The 21,940-nt window shown below is 37.3% G+C and overlaps 1 protein-coding gene and 1 long non-coding RNA gene across 2 annotated transcripts; both read left to right on the top strand.

Annotated features, from left to right (window-relative positions):
* The first annotated feature begins 12,215 nt into the window (after positions 1-12,215).
* On the top strand, positions 12,216-13,487 carry LOC127085789 (acetylglutamate kinase, chloroplastic). The gene has a single exon (XM_051026335.1). The coding sequence runs from the start codon at positions 12,324-12,326 to the stop codon at positions 13,347-13,349; it is 1,026 nt and encodes a 341-aa protein (XP_050882292.1). The 5' UTR covers positions 12,216-12,323; the 3' UTR covers positions 13,350-13,487.
* Positions 13,488-15,305: 1,818 nt separating this feature from the next.
* Positions 15,306-17,409, top strand: LOC127085788 (uncharacterized). The gene is made up of 3 exons (XR_007789265.1): positions 15,306-15,790; positions 15,873-16,569; positions 16,664-17,409. It is a non-coding gene; the product is annotated as an uncharacterized LOC127085788 (long non-coding RNA).
* Positions 17,410-21,940: the final 4,531 nt, after the last annotated feature.

Genomic DNA, 21,940 nt, shown 5'->3' with positions numbered 1-21,940 from the left:
CTTACTCTACTTTGGGTCTTACTATCGGAAGAATAAACCTCATCTAGAAAATCAATATCTTTCTAAAACACGACAATACCAGACTTTAAACTCTCTTCCTCCGAAGACTAATCACAAGATATTCTTGAAACTTCCTACATATACTGCAAATATATTCCTCCATTATCTAAAGGAAATTAATACTTGATCTCAGTCTAACTTGAGTGAGGTTCATTGTGTATTGAAAAGTGAAAGAAAAACTTTAAGGCGGTGGACACCGTTTCTATATTCACACCAATACTAAGACCTTGACATTGACCCAAATCACTCAGTGCAGTTACGAAAGGGCAATTATCAAATAGTTCATGACCTCGACCTCAAACTCATTGAAATGAATTCCATACCACATTCTAAAGAACATACATTAGTGAATAGGAAACTGACCCCATCAAAACGAATGCATAATATCTTGATGGGATATACATGTGAAACTGACCTGACATAGGACGAGCAAACATCCTAGTACGTATTTTTTATTCAGTGCACCACAATGAAGACAAACGTGTTGGGTCATTATGAGGGGGAAACACAAACATTAGATCAAACACCCATCTAAAGATCAAAGACTCACCCAAACAAGTGAGAGAGACACGACATATTCATCTAAAACCTTAAGGTGATAAGTGCATGAGACCTCTTACTTATAAAGTGCTTAACCTCCACTTTTCTAAGCAATATGTGACTTATAACTCACACTTGTTTCTCAATATAACTCAAACTTGTTTCCTAACAATCCCCCCTTCAAGTGTGAGTCCATCCAATTTGCCCCCCCCCCCCCCCTCCCTCAAGCGGAAGCTCTTACATCCACATGCTTATACCACCATTGATAGATACCCTTACTCGTCATGTGCACTGCAACAGGACACGTCGTCTGAACACCATGTTAGGAAGACTTTCCACACAAGGAGTTGGTACCTTACTCTAACCGGTCTCTGATACCATTGTTCGGTCATCATGAGGGGGAAGCATACACATTAGGTCAAACGCGCACCTATAGATTAAAGACTCACCCAAACAAGGGAGAGATATACCACATATTCACCAAAAACTTTAAGGTGATAGGTGTATGGGTCCTCTTACTTATAAATTGCTTAACCTCCATTTTTATAAGCAATATGGGACTTAGAACTCACACTTGTTTCTCAATACAACCCACACTTGTTTTTCAACAAGACGTTGTATCTAAGAGATCTTATTCCACCCATAGGTGTCTGGATCTATAATAAGGAATCAATAAGACATTAGAAAACGTGATCAATGGCCCAAGATTTAACCTCAATTCTTTAACTACACTTGAGTGCACTCAAGTGTTATAGTGTCATCTTCCCCACACCTTAAAATCTAGGGTCACATGAAATATTGTCACAATTAAACACTTTATTTACAAGACAATCATTTAACGCTTGTGTTCCCAATACCACATATTCCCACTTAGCACACTAGCAACCTTTACCCTAACACGAAGGATCACCGAAAGCCAAAAATAATAATAATTTGGAAGTCGATCTCAACCGTTTAATAACAATCCTAGTTTTGTACCTAGTAGCAAGTACTTGGTGGAAAGTGTTCTAGACCAGTCATACGACTTAATAAGATCGAAAGAGTTCAAAGGCTCGATCAAAGGTTTCATTCACTTAAGACTGATGAACATGTATACCCTCACTAAAGGGATGCACCATGGAGCCAGACACCACATCCATCTAGGCTATTGAAGTCAATCCAATAACCTCCCGCATTTCACATTTTACTCATGGAAGGAAATTTTAACCGCAACTCATATATAAGTGTGATTATGCGTCATATCAATGTATGATTCATTATATACTTGCAAGTTACATCTCTCTGGCCTCATGGACTTGAACGCTTGAATGTTAACCTTGCAAATACCTATCAGAGACTCTCCTTGTCGTATTGGAAAATTTTCACAATGAACTTTATCAACTTATCACTGGGGTTGTTCATGGTACAATTAAGTCAAAACACTGAATCTAAACATAGTAAAAGGTCACTCGAACCAAATAGAGTTGTTTGAATTTACCCAGAAAAAAATTGAACCAAAATTATTGGTTTAGTATATCGGTTCAAAATTTTAAACCGTACGAAACCGTTAAAAGATACTTTTTTCCAAACTGAACAACTTGGTAAAGAACCGAACCTTTATATTTTTTTACGAATATTTTTTAATAAAAAACTCTAAACTTGTTTTTTGGATTTTTTCAATTTCAATTTCGATCCAGTTTATTTACCATTTAATTTTGTTCTATAGTTGTTTGTATCAAACATAATGATTCAGTTATTTTAACTTCAATTCGATTAAGTTCACTAACTAAATATAGGGATTTAATTATTGTAGCTTTGTTCTAGTTCGGCCAAAGGTCCAATTAAACTCAAAATCACTCCACAGAACCCAATGTATAAAAGTCAGCTCACATGAAATCAAGGTATGTTTTATGTTATCCATTTTCACTAAAATCATCTTGAACTGTCTTGGATGTTGGAGTGCTAACCTTGTAGATCCATCTCACACCGGCGTATCGAATATCAACACCGTTTATTCAGGATTCTGCACCGACCGATTACATCCAATTCTGGTTCCATAACAAAACAATGGTGTCGTGTGTGGGAAATGACTTCTGATTCCTAAATTTTCCAAGATATCACGTTTGATCTTTGATTTGTCAGTTCAAAGCCTTCTCAAGGCATCAAATATAGATCATTTGAAATCAAACATGAAGATCCATCATGTTCGATCAAATTGAAAGGTATTTATTTAACTTATATTCCTTGATTTTCTGGATCTCTGATTCATGCAAAAATTCCTTGAATGAAGGATTATGGATCCAAACTAAGATCTAAACTAGAATTATCAAATAATGGAGGAAATTATCTTCAAGACCATACCAAAGGTTCCTGGTCAACCTCCCAATCTCACATCTCCTCCATTATCTGTCATTGATATGATCCTTACAGTGACAACCTCAAAGATATGACCACTCATTGGCAACTCATATCGTAGATCCAGTACCAGAGCACTTCCCCAGGTGACAAAATATACTTTAATGATGAAAGAAGATTGTATAATACCAAAATCATTGGATCAAAATGAAGATCGTACGGAAGCAAAGTTACCTAAGTGCTACGAAGTGAAATGAACACCAAACGCAGAATTCTCGGTGGTCACCGTCCGGAATAGTGTTATACGCTATCACGACACAAAATATTTTATACTTTGAAACTATTGTACCATACATTAATCTTATCACTTAGGTCCATAACACATCTAAAATACCTCTTTTATTTGACGATTTGACGCTGAGTCGAGAGACGAGTACATTCACACACTAGTACGTTTGAAGAACGAGGAAGTCCCTAAGATTTTAGGCACATGTCTACCAACAGTCAAGGAAATCCTCGTCACCAACAAAGACTTATCCAAATTACCTCGTAAGCAATGGACTCCAAACAACAATTTTCGATATAATGTAGTCTAATTATCAGATCCATTCTGACCAAAAATGTACGAACATGATAAGATAGATCTTGTAGGCCTCAGTAACTCATAGCTTACTCTTTAGGTGGAGCTCATAAATCACAAGTTATCATCAAAGAGACCACCACAATGAAGAATATATGGGGAAAACACACTGCGCTCCTAACAATGTCAAAGTAGAATGTCATCGAAAAAGTCTCTACTCGACATTCTTATCTTGCATTATGATTGACTTTGTTGACCGACATAGAGACAACATAGGAAAAGAAGAAAGCATGTCTGAACAATTGAAACCAGGGAGAGTTCAACAAAGGATCTCTAAATAAATATCACGTACATTAATAAAGCTCTTAGTGTGATTTGAATCCAATCACACGCCATGGAATATACCATATTGTCTCATGTAGATAAGTCATCGGCCACGCTTCGAAGGATTATCAAGAGCATTTACCCCGAAGAAAACGGGAAGTGAGGATATCATTGGTTATTTAGAAGATATAATGTCAGGATATTCCTCGAGACAGTCCATGGAATCAACGTATCCACAGTCGTTGGCAGAAGATATAACACCCGAGACCAAAGAGGACGGGGACTCGTTACATATAACACCCAATGGTGAGGGGGTGGTGATCGATGCATGAGGCATGATAATGAGACACTCCTAGAAGCTTCTAGGTAAAAACCGAGTTCACATCGGAATGAGAGGGATCCTGAGGTTCTACAGGGATGAGACAACATGGTTGAAGGAAGACTTATAAAGATTAATTGGTATTACCTATACCAATAAGATGCATCTTATTTTTGGTAGTCAAACAAATAAGAACTCCATAGTTAAGCGTGCTTAACTTGAAGTAGTATTTGATGGGTGACCTTTTGAGGATTTTTCTGGAAATCGCGTGAGTGAGGACAAAACATGCTGAAAAAACATGTGTTAGTTTGTGGGGTCAGCCGGTAATCCTGAAAGTAGTATGGGACGTTACAAATGGTATCAAAGTAGACCTCTCCCAATACGATATGGTTCGGGTACAGACCAAGAAGACACTGGTGGGAATGTAACACCCGTGGCCGAAGAGGGCGGATAGTGGTTACATGTAACATCCGAGGGCGAGTGGGTGGTTGTCAATGCATGAGGCATGACCATGGGAAACTCCTAGCATCTTTTAGGAAAAATCGAATTCACATTGGAATGAGAGGGATCCCGAGGTTGTGCAGGTATGCGACTGCATGGTTGAAGGAAAACTTATAAGGATTAATTGGTACTATCTGTACCAACAAGGTGCATCTTCTTTTTGTTAGCCTAACAAATAAGAACTCCATAGTTAAGCGTGCTTGACTTGGAGTAGTATTTAGATGGGTGACCTTCTGGGAAGTTTTCTAGAAAGCGCGTGAGTAAGGACAAAACATGCTGAAAAGACCCGTGTTGGTTTGTGGGATCAGTCGATAAACCTGAAAGCAGTCTGGGGCGTTCACATTTTCAATAATTAATATACTAACTATTAAATGATGCGACCAAAAATAATATTGTGAATTATGTGCCAAAAAAAACATACTTATACGTTTTATTCTTGCGCCTATTTGCTACAAGCATGGAGTTGGTCAAGACCGCCGTCACTCGCCCTGGTCAACGAAAAGTCATTCACATTCCCCTATGCAACTAGTAAGTTTATATTAAATCTTCTAATTTATTAGACGTTATACTACAACTAACTGTAACTAATATATTTTTAATCATTTCGATCTATGTGGTCAGTTAAAGGGATGAACTATAACAGGTATCCCAAACACGCCGTAGTAGTCTATCGCAATCTTTTAGACCACATTAGACCAGACGATGTATTACTACTAAACAACTCTATATTTGATTTAAAAAAAATTATCCAACTGCATATCTTTTAATCATGTCAATTTCTTATACAGTTTATCTGGAGGCCGTATTTGGGTCTTGATCATCAGGTTAACCATGATGATGATGCAATATTGACAACAAAAACACCAATTAGCTAAATAAATTAAAACTAGGGGTAATGCCCATTTTCGACGGTGTATCACATGACTCTAAACCCACAAAGTGTCTACTTTCGCAAAACAAATTGAAAGTTTAGAGACCTTTTACAAATTAAAAGTAATTTATCGATTAATTCAAAGATGCTTTCGTAATCACAAAACTAAATATTCGAATTTGTAAGTCATATATCGTTTACACCCTTTCCACACGTAAATGATATCCATGTGCTCCTACTTTCATAGCAAACATATTTTATTTTGAAAACAGAAATAAATAAAAAATACATCATTCTCGTTACAATTAATATTCAACCAATTCGCACGAGGTTCGTCGGTATGACGATTCTCATGTCTCAGACTCTCAACGATTTACTCGGACATGGTAAATAAAAACACACCAGATACATATAATGTATCCATTATAAAAATTATAATGATTTAGAACACGAAATGAAATAAATACTTTTGAAATTAAAGGTGATCCGAAGGGAGACTTTCAATCCAATAATACAACATTAGCTAAATAAAATGCATCAAAGAAAAATACCAGAAGTTGAATAGAAAATTGGAAACTTGATACTTGCATAAAAATAAAATTTAAAGTAATATTTGTTGTAAAGGTAAAGATTGGATCGTTTGCAAAGTGTTACAATGAAGATTATATACTCTGAAGGTCCTAAATTAACATTTAATAGTTCCAGAGTTCATGCAAAACTGCAATAGACCGTGTTGGAAATTGCCCAAACGTGAGACTGTCTGGACGTCATGACGAGCATCATACCTGATGATAGCCAGTCCATCATGACTCGAGCATGCATAAGACATGAGAAATAGATCCATGACGGGTGTCATGATGATGACGAGCCACCCTTCATTGCATCAGTGTTGCTAACTCCTTGTTCCTTCTGGGACCATGATGGCCTGCTTTCTGGCTGCATGACGAGCGTCATGTATGATGATAAATTTCCCGCCATGGTCGTTGATGGCTTACTTTTCTCGCGAGTTTCCTCCTTCTTTGGTCCATAGTCAGCACCAGATGCTTAATGCATATAACACAATAAAATGTCTAACTTTTACAGTAAAATGCAGTTAAAAGATACGAAAACACGAAAATCAAACTGAATAAAAACATTAAAAATATTTGTGATCACCAACTATGACCACAAAAGACTTCCCTGACTCCCTGAGCGCCCGACAAGATTTGGGGGAAACTTTTATGGGCTGACCAAATACCAAAATGGATGAGGACCAATTCAAATCAAATTCACTCCACGTAACCCAAGGCATAGAAGTCAGCTTACATGAAGTTTGAGGTACACATTCTGATATCCATTTTCACTAAAATCATATTGAATCTTGAAAAGACTTAGGTATTGGAGTACTAACCTTGCAGGTTCATCCCCCGTTGCCGTACAAGAGAACAACAACACCTCTTTAGGATTCTCCACCAACCGATGATATCTGATTAAGGTTCCAAAACGGAACGAGTTTCAATTTGGTTCGGTGATTTGATTTGATTTGATTCGTTGGATTTTTTAATAGTCCAACCTATAACATATTTCCTATTTCAATTTGGAATAATAAGATATGCGTTTTCATTTGAGTGAATGTAATATGAGTATTAAGATGAAGACCTGATTCAATATATTTGTGGTTTGCGTTGTTTGTTGTAGTTTCTAGGGGAATCTTGACTTATTTAAAAAAAGAAGACATTTTTTAAAGAAAAAAAAGGATGTTGAAGAATCCACATCACTAATAATATATTAAACACCAAAACCTTACAAATGAACCAGGGGGACATAGAACCAAACGCGGTGAAAATACAAAGCAAACAAAATATAAAGAAAATCTAAATTCAGAGCCATAGTCACACATCACGTGCACAGTCCAACGAACCCATGAAGGGCCGCGGAACCAAATTGCAAAAAAAAAGTGAAACGTAAAATGACAGCATCAAAATCAAATTTTGAGAACGGAGAATAAATCTGACTGTCAACACGGAACAAATTCATTAATCGATGACTCTCTGATAAATTGCATCAAACAATGGCGACCATTTCTAGCTAAACCGGCTAATACACCTAAATCGAAAACGACAAAGAAATTTATAAGACATCTCAAATAAGCATTTGAACAACTAACAGTGATTCAATTATCGCAATAACAAAAGATCCAACAAAACCATATATGAAATTGTTTGAAACAATAAAGGTGCCACATATCCAATGCAGAACCACAATTTTCTTCTAACTCTACCCAGAAGTTATCACTGACGTTTGATGAACATGACAATTAGCAAAGAAGATTTTCATGAATCAACCACCGGCGAGACGAAACAGAGCAAACAAAAGAGAGAAACACCATGGTTAAACTAGACCTGCCAAAGAACCATCAACATCGATTAGAGAGAAACCACCCAAAGAACCCACCCGACGGCGTCCGTCAAAAAGCCATTGTCGACAGAGGAAGGACCGCCCAAGAGGTAAAAGAGTGGTGTGGAGGAAAGACCTCATGCTTAACTACATGCTGAAATAAGAAATTTAGATTTTGGGAAAGGAAGAGAGGTGGCGGTGAATGATGAATCATGAAGAGATTTTTTTAAATAACCATATTTTTTCAATTAAAATTCTATAATAACTTATTTTTCAAAATATTTATGGAAATAACCATATTTCAAGAAGCATGCGCCAATTGGACTGACGCATCTATTTTTCATTTAATAGAGGCGCCAATGGCTTGGGCGCATGCATTGGGGCATGCATTTGAAGGCGCCACATGAAATAGTGTATGCATGTGAAGGCGCCACATGCAATGACGCATGCATGTATGCACTTATATATATATATATATATATATATATATATATATATATATATATATATATATATATATATATATATATATATATATATATATATATATATATATATATATATATATATACATACATACATACATATATATACATCACCTTTCCCATATTTTTTCACATAACTTCTCACCCTCATTCCATTTTCCTTCAATATCCTTCAATTTTCTTTAAAATGTATGTATATTCATACTTGTGTCCATATATTCACAAGAGAAATGCTGATTTAATCTTTTCAGCAGTGCAACCTCAGATGAAGATCCGACTTTGGAATGTAGATACGTTCGAACATCTTAACAGGACCTTGAATCGTTGGTTAGATGGAAACTTTGCAGATGGTGAAAGGATCAGAAGATTTCAATGGCTTGATTAGATGTTCAACCAAAATGGAGAAGTTCATTTCTGGGTGGATATTAAAACTGACAGAGATGTTCACAGGATGATGTATACTCCTCACAAAAATGTTTTGATGATTGTAATCGCATAATTATGTTGTTTATATATTGTATTTGTTTGTGATGGTATTTTATTTGTTGTAGTTTCTTGTGTTGTTGTTTATGTGTTGTATTTGTTTGTGATGGTATTTCCTCACAAAGTTATCATATGAAATGAATGTTGTTTTTTATATAAAGCAAAGGAGTTACAATTAAAATCATCTTGTTGTGCTTGTTCCAACACTGAGACAATTAGTACGATTATGACCGGGTTGACGACATGAACTACATAATCTAACCATTTTGTTCATCATATCCATTTTGGTTTGAATACGGGTGCTGTTTGGACGGTCATTTTTCTTTCTTCGAATTATTTCATTGTGTTAGAGAATATTCCCTTGATATGCAGGCCAATAATCCTCGTTTGCTACCACTGAAAAGCTAATTTTGTAAACATTGCAAAGACTTATGACTTTGTAAACGTCGAATAGTAAGTTGGAAGGATCCCGTCGAACCTTTGAACATGCCACTATGACATGGGAGTAGGGCATACGAAAGGCTTGGAACTTTCCGCAGTCGCACCAACCTCTATCTAGTTCCACTTGATAGTGTCCCCTCAACATGCCTTCATTGTGATCCATTGACTCAGAAACATTGTACCAACCTTTAGTACAGTCAAACACCGTGACCACATGTGTGTTAGCTTTGGCAATTTCCTCTTTAATGAATTTCATTGAAGCATCACTGGACAACTACCTAGATTATAACACTGAACTCCATTTGGAATGTCTGATCTCAAACAGTGCCCCTAGTCTGAAATAGGTTGCTTATACTAAAGCAATTATAGGTAGGTTTCAGATGCCTTTGAAGACAAAGTTCATTGATTCCACAAGATTTGTAGTCATGTGGCCCCATCGTTGACCGTTGTCGTATGCCCTAGTCCACTTCTCTAATGGAATATTCAAGTATAACTTTAACCAAAGAATCTACCGAGTATGAAAAGATAATTAAAGCTCGGTATTATATTATGATTCTATTTGATAATTTTTTATTTCCTGAAAGTACTGGTAATACGGTAAATATTATGTATTTACCGTTGTTACGAAACATAAATAAGATAGACACATATAGTTAGGATTCAGCTGTTTTGTCCAATCTATATAGTTCGTTGTGTAAAAATGTCAAAAAAATATACTTATACGTTTTATTCTTGCGCCTATTTGCTACAAGCATGAGGTTGGTCAAGACCGCCGTCACTTGACTTGGTCAACGAAAAGTCATTCATATTTTCCTATGCAACTAAGTAAGTTTATATTAAATCTTTTAATTTATTAGACGTTATACTACAACTAATTGTAACTAATATATTTCCAATCATTTTGATCTAGGTGGTCAGTTAAAGGGATGAACTATAACAGGTATCCTAAACACGCTGTAGTAGTCTATCGCAATCTTTTAGACCACATTGGACCAGGCGATGTATTACTACTAAACAACTCTACATTTGATTTTAAAAAATTATCCAATTACATATCCTTTAATCATGTCAATTTCTTATACAGTTTATCTGGATGCCGTATTTAGGTCTTGATCATCAGGTTAACCATGATGATGATTCATTTTTGACAACAAAAACACCAATTATCCGGTTCACTATTGTAGAGATGCACCAGAGTGACCGTGTAAAACCGCAGTTCGACACGCAACAACAAATTCCAGAACCTCCGACGTGTTTGGGAGATTGGCATCAAGAAAGAATCGATGGACAATGGGATTATTCCGATTGGAGAGACTTTGCAAAAGAGATGTGTTGTCATTAGAGGAATCGACGACAACACATCTTAAACGAACTAGTCATACATGGTGCTAGACCAACTCAACATTATATGGAATGATTTAGGTCGGTTACAACGCCACAGTTTATGTCTGAGCCAAAGTATTTGATTGATCCATGCCAACGAGCCTCGTCATCAAACGTCCAACAACAAATCCCCGCCCAACAACAATGTCAACCCACCCGAACCCAACGATCAACCTCACACCATCACCCTACCATATACAGCCAACCAACAAACACCCAATCTCACAACCAATTCATGTTACACACCCAAGCTCAAAACCAGGAATCAAACCCTAACCACCAACAACCATACGCAGCCACCACAACAGTCTATAGTCCGGATGACTCATACGATTCAACGCCATGCCATCATCGCCCCCACTAATGAACACCTAAACATCGCATCGCCACAACACATAACCATTGTTTGACTTTAGTACACCACATGAACCATTATTTCGTTTCCAAAACGATTCAATGTCCAAATTCGAGCAACCATACCGTCCACAAACCACTCAACTACAACGACCCAACTACGACAACATGGACACTGAAGTCAATTACGAAAGCGCTGTTGGCGACAACTCCCTTAGCTATTGGGGAGAAATGATGACAAATCTATCAAATGCCGCTAGACCTTCCACCGAACCTTCACACCAACCACCATTGCATCATTTCAGCATTCAAAGACCCCAAACACCTCACGAAAATCGTGGGAGACCTCGAAGACAGACCAACGCACCTGAATGTGGAACATGTGGCGTTTCAATCAGACGTGTCATTGATTTTCTTGTCAATTGTTATGTATTTTAACTTTATATTATAATATTAATTATTAATTTTCATTTACGTATTTAATTTAATTATTGATAAATATAAAATATAAAATTATAAAAAAAAAACATTGCATAGTGCATTCGCCACATGCATTGACACATACTCTTGATATAATGAATGCATGCGAGAATGCAATTGGCTTCAAGACATGCATGCGTCAACTAAATGACGTCTCTGTTCATTGGAAAATTTTCAAGGCATGCATGCGTCCAATCAAATGGCCGCTCTGTACGTTGGAAAATTAGATGCGCCAATTAAACTAACGCATACATACGTAATGAAAGGTGATTATTTTTGGAATTATTTTAAAAAATAGATTATTTTAGAATTTTATTTAAAAAATATGATTATTTAAAAAAAAAATCTCATGAAGAAGATGATGACTTTAATTTATAATTTTTGGTAAACACTTCGTTATCTTTGATTTTAGTTTAAATCTAATACTGTAAACAATCACATTTAATATCACATTATCTCTTTAATATTATTTTATTTTAAAATAAATTTAATTTTAAAAATTATTTACAATAAAAGTCCGGATATCCAAATAATATTCATGGTTACCAAACATTTACCTTAACTTTGTTTTAAAGAGATATCGCTTGCGCAAATTACGGATATTAAAATGTTGAATTAAAAAAATCTTAATTATTTTAATAATTTTAAAACTAAATTGATAAAGCATTGATTATTTAATAATTAAATTCACTATTAATTCTTATTATTATATTCATATCTTGCAAAACCTCATCTTTTGATACTTTAGTTCTTCACTTCAACCTGGGAGTGCAAGTGTGTAACTGTAACGCAATGTTGGGAGGAGCAGCCAAAACCCTCACAAATTGGTTGGGAGGACCTTTCCCATTCGCCTCAACAACCGAAACCAAAATCAAACGGTCACCAACTAACCTCTCTTTTCCATCCAACGGCTGCCGTTGCACCACCTCAGCCGCGTTACACCTTCCACTCACTGAGTCAGCATCTCCGGGTCAGTTCCGAGTCGACATCCTCTCGGAATCGCTTCCCTTCATCCAAAAATTCAGAGGCAAAACCATCGTCGTTAAGTACGGTGGCGCCGCCATGAAATCACCTGAACTCCAAGCCTCCGTCATTAACGATCTCGTTCTCCTCTCCTGCGTCGGCGTCCATCCCGTCATGGTTCACGGCGGAGGTCCAGAAATCAACCACTGGCTCAGCCGTCTCAACATTGAGCCTGTTTTCCGCGACGGCCTCCGTGTCACCGACGCTGAAACCATGGAGATCGTCTCCATGGTTCTCGTCGGCAAGGTAAACAAAACTCTCGTCTCACTCATCAACAAAGCCGGCGCAACCGCTGTAGGTCTCTCCGGCATGGACGGCCGCCTCCTCACCGCACGTCCGAGTCCTAAATCCTCGGATCTAGGATTCGTCGGCGAGGTAGCGAGAGTAGATCCAACTGTGATCCGATCTATAGTAGACAGCGGTCAGATCCCGGTAGTCACATCCATTGCGGCTGATGAATTTGGACAACCTTACAACATTAATGCCGATACGGTTGCCGGAGAATTAGCGGCGGCGTTAGGGGCGGAGAAACTGATACTGTTGACGGATGTTGCGGGCATATTAGAAGATCGGAATAATCCAGAGAGTTTGGTGAAGAAAATAGACATAAAAGGAGTAACGAAGATGATGGAAGATGGAATAATCGGCGGTGGAATGATTCCTAAGGTTGGTTGCTGCGTGCGATCACTGTCGCAAGGGGTTACAACGGCGAGTATTATCGATGGTAGGGTTCCACACTCTTTGTTGCTTGAGATTTTAACTGATGAAGGTGCTGGAACTATGATTACTGGCTAATTTGCTTGCTAATCTTGTTTTTGATGCTGCTTTTTTATCAATAAATTCAAGTTCTGTGTTTATTCCCAATTTTAATTGCACCTTCAAGTTGTAAGACTGTTTCTTTTTTTTATTAGAATTGGGGGATTTTGATGTCCATGTTATAAGGGTACTTTAGAGTAAGAGTATTAAAACTATTTTTAGTGAGATGACGATTTAGACAACCATGGTTGCATGTTAGTCTTGCTTTACATCTACTCTTCCAGCTATAACAGGTTCGACAGCCAGGACAACTTCTGTTTCAACCTGCCAATCATTTGGCATTTAAATTCCATAGCAGTTTCTAAGGTTAAATCATCAACATTTGTTTCATGGCAGTTCCAAACGTTAAAGCATCAACATTTGTTTCTAGGCATGCACAAATGTGTCAATGTAAACATTGTACGTTCATGATGCAGTAAACCCAAAACATAACTAACTATTGAGAATAACTCAAACCCCAAAATGATTTTCTTAGCTTACAGTCCAGCTAGTTTATTTGATTTTCTTAGCTTGCAAAATGCTTAGATGCATTGTAATATAACATGTATTTGGTACCAAAAAAACCACTCTTTAAATCGGGATTAAAAAGAATGAAGAATCTAAAACTTTATTTTAGTATTGTCTAGCACTAAACAAATAATGAATCTTGCATTTTTTTGTTATGCTGCTTTTGTTCTCATTTGAAACATGGATAAGATTTTTACTGCCAAATTCTATAAACTTCTATTGAACTTCAACTGAAGTTTGTTAAAGAGGATTCGTATTCCTAAATTGAACAATAAACTATCCATAAAATTATGGAGATAATAAATTTCCTAGTATTTAGTGGTTTTTAGTTTTTCTCTCTGCGACATTGCATCTTCCCCAACGTTGGCAAATTGTGTTTCTCAGCTTTTAAGAAATTGAAAGAACTCAAGGGAGACTCTAGTAACACAGTAATGACAAACATATTCCTTCAAGACAATATTATCTTGAGAAACCAAAGCATTTTCAACAAGGGAGATGAAGCAACCGAGTGTAGTGAAGCATTTTCAGTAAGAGAGTGTCTCATTTGATACTAAGAGAGTGTCTCATTTGATACTGTAGTTAAATACCTGCATTTGAAACTATAATACAAGCCCCACATAGATTTGTTTCCAAGTTATGTTAAGGTTTATAAAGATTAGATATATTAAAAAAAATTTAATGCAACTTATTTAATTATTAGAACACGACGTGAAAATATAAAAATCTCATAGTTTCTGGAGATATATCTCCGGACATATCCTGAGTCAATAGAATTATAACTTAACGTTAAAAAACTTCAGAAATGTATATTTGTAGATATATCTCCGGACATATCCTGAGTCAATAGATACATCTCCGAAAGATATTGGTTCTAAAACACGATAGAACCCTTCTCCTTCCTCACTTTTAAAAAAAACTATTTTTTTTCAAATTCTCTCAACTCACATTCTCTCAAAATCAATCAATCAAGTTCAAAGTTTCTTCCATCAAAATCAAGTACATCAAATATTTTCATTCAACACAGAAGAAAACTCTCAATTTGTAAGTTTTTTTTTGTATTTTTTTTTTGAGTTTTTGTATAAATGAGTAGAAATTGATGATTAGGTTAGGAAATAAATACTTTTTGCATGATTGATAGTTTATACATACTAAAAAACGTGTTTGATGGTTAAAAATAATGACCATTGCTTTATTTTTTAGTGTTTTGGTGGTCCGCGTTACTGCCAATGACAAACCTGAAAGTTGCAGGAAATTTCGGAGATGCATCTCCATAATTTTTTAACGTTTGGATTCCCAAGAACCGAAGATGCATCTCCGTAATTTATATGTCTGTTTTTTTTTTTTTACTTTTCTTGCTTGTAGGGTTGCTTGTAGTAATTGTGTGACACTTGTCTAATTTACTTACATGCATTACAGTTTATAGAGACGACATACTTAGGCACGGGAGGATTGCACAACATGCATCTGTCCGGATGAAAAAGAGTCAGGTTTTGGAGGCTCATGTCCCCTCTAGTCCGATTCATACGGAGGCATTGACTTATGAGGCTCATATATCTCCACATTCTTCTTTTCATAAGAGACATGTGTCATCTACTAACGCATCACTACCTTCATCTTCCCGTAGGCGACATGTTTCACATATTTAGGCGCCAGAGGTAACCGACTCACCTGAGGTACCTAAGGCACCAATGCTACCCCAAGCATAAGAGAGACAACATGCTGATGAGTTAGTGCCACCTCCAGATAATAAGTCAGTGCCACCTCAGGATGATGAGGCTGCTGAGTCAGGGTCATCTCAGGCTGCTGAGGTTGATGAGTCAGGGCCACCTTAAACATTTGGAGGAGGCCTTGTAGAGTTGTCATAATTGCCTATTTAACCGAACCATACTACCAGACATATATGAGACGAAGAGGTCAAATTCGTTGGATTCATTCTTTTTAAATTACTTTTATTATTATATTACAAGTTTTTGACATAGATTTATTTTTATGCAGGACCATGATCCACTAAAAATCATTAACCATGGGCGGAAGATTACTTGCTTGCCTTAGCCTACTGATGAGTGGTTTCAGGCTGCTTTATCCCTATCTGGGATGAAGAAGTTGTGCAAGACCAGTTATTTTACGACCTACCACGAGATGCTTAATGCATTCGTAGAGAGATGGAACACTGAGACGTCATCATTCCATCTACCACTTGGTGAGATGTCTATCACGCTCGACTATGTTTCGTGTTTGCTGCATCTTTCGATTAGGGGGAAATTTCTAGATCATGGGATGATTATCAAAGATAAGGCAATCAAGTTGATGGTAGGCTATCTGGAATTGACCTAGAGGCTTCCATAAGGGAGATGGAAAAACCAGAGGGGCTCATGCTAGGTTTGAATTCTTGAAAAAGGTATACATAGATGAGCTCCTTATAACAGAGTAGGCTAAAGGTGATGATGAGCAAGTGAGGCTGCATAGAGCGTATGTTATACGAGCATGCCTGTTATATTTCGTTGGCACTGCCATTTTTGTGGACAAGAGGGCCACTTATGTGGATTTCGTCTACCTACGGTACTTCGAGGACTTCAAGCAGATCCATGAGTAAAACTAGGTGGTCGCTTGTTTGGTCAACTTGTACTTTAAGTTATCAGAGGTCTGTAGGTGGAAGACAAAGTAGGTGACCGACAACATCACATTACCAATGGTAATATTTATTGGTCTTTTAATGTTTATGTGTCATTTTCATTACATTTTTGCAACGCCCTTACTGATGATCTGTGTGTTCCAACACTTTTCAGGCTTGGATCCTCCAACACCTCTAGCACTGATGGTCGTGTGTACTGACTTATACTGATGATATGCCACATGCTTATGCATTTCCCTCGCATAGAGGGAACCAGACGACAGAACCGTTTAAAGTGTATCTTGACCGTTTAGTTGTCAAGAATATGCACTTTAGCATATATGTCGATCACTGTGAGACACAACCATTTGATGACATATTGTTATACTCAGGATGGTTTGCTTGTGGTTCACATCTTATGTTTCATCATCTTCTTGAGTGCATCATGTGACAGTTTGGCTACGCTAAACTATTCCCATACACTATGTTGTCTCTGCTCCTCCTTCTATGACACATAGAGATATGAGTGCTATATTTGATGATTATCTTAGTCATCTAGTACCAGAGGAGGCATAAAATACCATAGATGAGAGTGAATGGAGCTATGTCGACGGGTACATCAGGTGGTTCTTCAGGGTGTCACATCTGTATATGGTGCAGGCTGCTCCAGGAGATCCACCGAGTCCAGCTCATTGTGAGATACTAGAGGAGGAGCATGCACAATTAGATCATGGTCATAATGTCTTGTCTAAATGTCGTTGCATTGTGGAGATTGTGCATGCAGACATTGAAAAGGGTATCTTTTCTTATGGGTATGGGATGATGCAAGTCATAAATGCCATTATGATGAAGACATGAGAGACACTGATGAACTAGAGACAACGTTGGAGGATGGGGGTATAGGAGCCCGATGATCTCTAGTCCGACAGACACAATAGTTGATAGTTTTTGTACTTTTGATTTATTATCGATTGCATTTTATTTTGACTTATTTTGACTATATTGTGTATTTTGACTTTATTGTGTATCGACTGATGACTTATTTTGACCATCTGGATTTATATATTTCATTTTCAATATCGATTGTATGGTTTAATGCTCATCACATAATAAGGTTCTTAACATTTATAAACCATCATTTCAATCTGAAAGGGTATACAAATAGAGATATCCACAATGATGTAATGCATTTGATCAATGAATGAAGTATGTTTAAGTAATCCAGTTGTTCAACATTAATGAATGAAATAAGTTTGTTATGATACTATCAAAAGTCAATGAACCGAGTTTTGGCATGACTTAGCCTGCAATTGGCCTCAATTGGCCTGCATTTGACATGAGTTTGGAATGACTTGTCTTGGTTTTGTCAGGACTCGGGCATGACTTAGCCTATAATTGGCTCGACTTGGTCTACAATTGGCTCGAGTTTGACATGATTTGGTCTGCAATTGGCATGAGTTTGGCATGACTTGGCCTACAATTGATGTTCATTACTAAAACAAGATACCAAACATAACTAATTTGACAAAAAAACGAATAACTTCAATATGTTTTATATAATTCACAATATGTTCATTACAACATGAAAGATGTTCATTATAGCATACCAAAATATTTTCATCACTACAAGATACTAAAATATATTAATTCATTAGACACGAAAAATGCCTAAACTACTTAATTCATATAATATCTAGTATGGTGAGTAGCTTGAGGTGCTTGAGATCCTTGTGGAATTTCATATTGGTCTTTTTCTTTCCTTTTCCACCCTTAGTTGTCTTTGCCTTCTCTGTCTTGTTACCTCCTTAGGCATTGCCCTGTCAGTTTCTCTATTCCCTTTACAACTTCTCTTGTTATGACTAAGTTCACCATATTTTTTAGAATTAAATGTTGACTGGTACTTGATCAACCAATTGACACAGTTGTGGTCCATTTGTTAGAAATACAATGTTTGAGTAAGTCTTCTCAAATGTTGATTTCCTGCATAATCATAAATAAACACTTAGACCAAGACAAAATCATTATATATTAATGACTAAAACATGATCATACTTATAGTACTCAACCACATAATTCTCACATTTTTCTTGATGTTCCATATACATGTGATGACATGACAACAAGGTATCCCAAAAAAGTCCCATTGTCTACATTAGCATGCTTCCTTTTTTAGATTAACAAAGTATGACTCAATTCCATTGGTTACTTCAAGTATTTCAAGATCATCATCACCATGTCATGTTGGAGTCTACCCCTTTTCCTGATTTTTATTCTTCTCAATAACACGTTGGATTCTAGGACATATTTCTCCATTGTACCTATGCAACAAGTCCTTCTGGGTAATTATCCTTTTTGTTATATAATGTTTGATCCAATCTAGTAGAGTGATTATAGGCTTGTCCTAGGCTCTAATATTGCTCGATTAAAGGCCCCCCCTACACATGATGTTTACCTGCAGATCACACTTTACACACATTCTCTGCTTCACACGGGTACTAATACCTTGAACTGCACGTACCGGTCCATTTTAAAATAAATGACAGTCAATATATAATTTTATGTAATCAAAATAAATGATAGACATAGATAGATTTAATCATGAAAATACTTTATGTTGGTCAGAAATAAAAGCATATGATCTCTTATTGTATCCTTCTAGATCTTGCAGAAGAAGATCTAAAAACCACTCCCATGAGTCTTTGGTCTCATCTTCAACAACAACAACATATGTAATTGGAAAGATCTGATTGTTTCTATCCCTCCCTACAACTAACATTAGCTGACCATCATAGTCCCCTTTCAAAAAAACAAGCATCCAAACCAATCAGAGACATACATGTCTTTGCAAATCCTGCCTTGTAAGACTCTAAACAAACATATATCGTTTCAAACACATGGTTACCATTGAAATCAGCACACCGCATAACAATATTACTATTAGGGTTTGATTTCAACAACTCTTGTGCATAACTTCTTAAATGGGTGAACTGATAAATCCCAATTCCTTGAACCAATTCCATTGTCTTTCTTTTGGCACTATATGCTTGATTATATGATACTTTCACTCCCCATCTCTCAATGGATTCATTTATGAGACTTGATTGTTTAATGTAAGAACTGTGCCTAAGGATATCTGCAAACTTATTTATAAGCCACCCAGTCTTTCTATTCCTGTTGTGTGCAGTCTTGTGGCATGTATGCTCATCAAAAATACTCATTATTTGCGAATACTGATGCCCAATCCTTTTGCTAAATCTCATATAGAACTTACAACCAACCATACATGGAATAACAATCCTTCTTTAATCATTCTTCTTAATGAACACATTTTTTGATTTTCCATGCCATAACCCTTGATAGCCACCCATATTACCTCATTGTTGGTAAATATCGCCCCTAAATGAAGCATAACACCCTCACCATTCTTATAAGTATGAAACATGGCTCATTCATCATCATCATCATTATCATCATCCTCGTCACTCCTAAGAGGGGAATATAAATAGTCAAAATCTTCACATTCTTCTTGACCAATATTAACTGCTTCTTTCTCTTTGTTGACACTGTCGCATCCTGCGAAAAACAACCGGCGGGCTGAAATAAAAACACAACACAGAGCCGCCACTGCGCGTTATTTATCCCAAAATAGGGAAAGGAAACGCTCAGAGAAACCTGGAAAGGAAATGGTCTCGCGACCAAAGAGAAAGGGTAAGGGAGTCGGTTACGCAAGGGGAAGGTATTAGCACCCCTCACGTCCGTCGTACTCGACGGGATCCACGTTCTAAAATAAAGAATAGGTTGCTAAAACATCACACACACAGGGAACGCAGGTGGGGTTAAGAGAAGGGAGCTCGATAGGACATCGCATCCTATGCCTACATATCTCGTCTGGAACGAGAATCAGAGCCACTGTAGTTCGGCTTACGCACGCCAAACAACACAAAACGCACAAACAGATGGCAAACATGGAGCCCGACAACCACTCGATGGAATTACGTCAGCATCCGAACCAAAACACACTCAAAGGGCAAACGTGGAGCCCGACCGCCAATCACTGGGCTTACGTCGGCATCCGAACCAAACACACAATCAGATAACAAGTAAACACACGCAAAAAAGGAAAAGGTTGCCCGGAGTGGTCTCGCACGACCACCTGCCTACATACCTCGTCTGGAACAAGGATCAGGGCGATGTAGTTCCCCCTAAAGGGAAAGAAAAACTAGCCAGAAACCGAGGGAAGACACACTACCAGGGAGTTGGACTCGAGCCTAGTGTTGTCATGCATCGTTACCCTACGTTGAGGTTTCTACCTACTTGCACAATTGCAAACTAATCCTATCCAGGAAAGAAGCAAGCATACAAGCATACAGATCAAAACAAGCATTTCAAGCAAACATGTCAAACAAATATTCACATAGCACACACTATAACCAGTCAAGTGGGCTCAAACAATGGGTTTGACTGCCGAAGCAAGCCATCTGTACATGGGTATTATTCGCTCTTAACCTTGCCATTACGAGGCTAAGGTGAAGCAGATGAAAAGGTGAAGTGAGGATGAGACCTCACAGCTCTTATCCCTGACCAGGGAGAGCTTCTGACAAAGGAGCGTGGGTCCAGAATGGAGGGACCCTTCTACGCTCAAAGACTCTGACTCGATTGTGCAACAGCACGAGATCTTGGGTTTGTGCCCCAATGCATCAACACACAGCCGTGTGAGCAGAGGGACGACTCACAGAATAGTGAGGGATAGATTGCATATCCCTTGGCTTCCACCAATTGCCTCATAGAGGACTTCACCTGCTTAGGCACAATATTAAACAATCACAAACATCGCCTCTTAAGGAGGACTTCAGACATTTTGCCCGGCCAAATAACAGGTCGGGTCTCCAGACTACATGAAGAATAGAAGTCCTACCTCAAGTGGTTTAAAAACCAAGCAGCAGCAGGCAAGTTCTTAAAGAACTGTAAGCAACTAAATGAAATCAATCAAGTATCATTAGTACTCAGACAAACAACAATAAACAGCAAATGTTAATCAGTCAGACTATACAGATTAATGCACACAAAGGCAAGCTATAAGCTCAAGCTCAAGCTTCACAACCTACAAAACAAATTCATGTTAGTTCACAACACCAAACAATCTCAATTTAATTGACTTGAAGCATTCTCCTTAAGCATCATGCATTTCATCCTGAAAAGTCAATCCAAATGTGAGAAACTAGACCACTAGGCCAAGCCTAGGGTCCAAAAGTGAGAAAAAATTCTAAACAGCAAGGGATCTTCAACCAAAATCAAGCTAAAGCAATTCAAAAGCAAGAGCAATTGATCCCATACTCATATCATTCATCATATTCATTTCATGACCAAAACAAGTCAAACTAGGTCAAATGCAACATCCAATGTCCAAACAGAACTATTGCACTCAAAAGCATATCAAATCAATTCCAAAAAT

Source organism: Lathyrus oleraceus, chromosome 5, assembly GCF_024323335.1.
Source record: "Lathyrus oleraceus cultivar Zhongwan6 chromosome 5, CAAS_Psat_ZW6_1.0, whole genome shotgun sequence".
Classification (NCBI taxonomy): domain Eukaryota; kingdom Viridiplantae; phylum Streptophyta; class Magnoliopsida; order Fabales; family Fabaceae; genus Lathyrus; species Lathyrus oleraceus.
The sequence above is the reverse complement of the archived record's forward strand: the minus strand, read 5'-3'. Positions and strand labels throughout refer to the sequence as shown.

Coding starts and splice junctions, on each gene's coding strand:
- LOC127085789 (XM_051026335.1), top strand. CDS start 12,324: ATGTTGGGAGGAGCAGCCAAAACCCTCACAAATTGGTTGGGAGGACCT.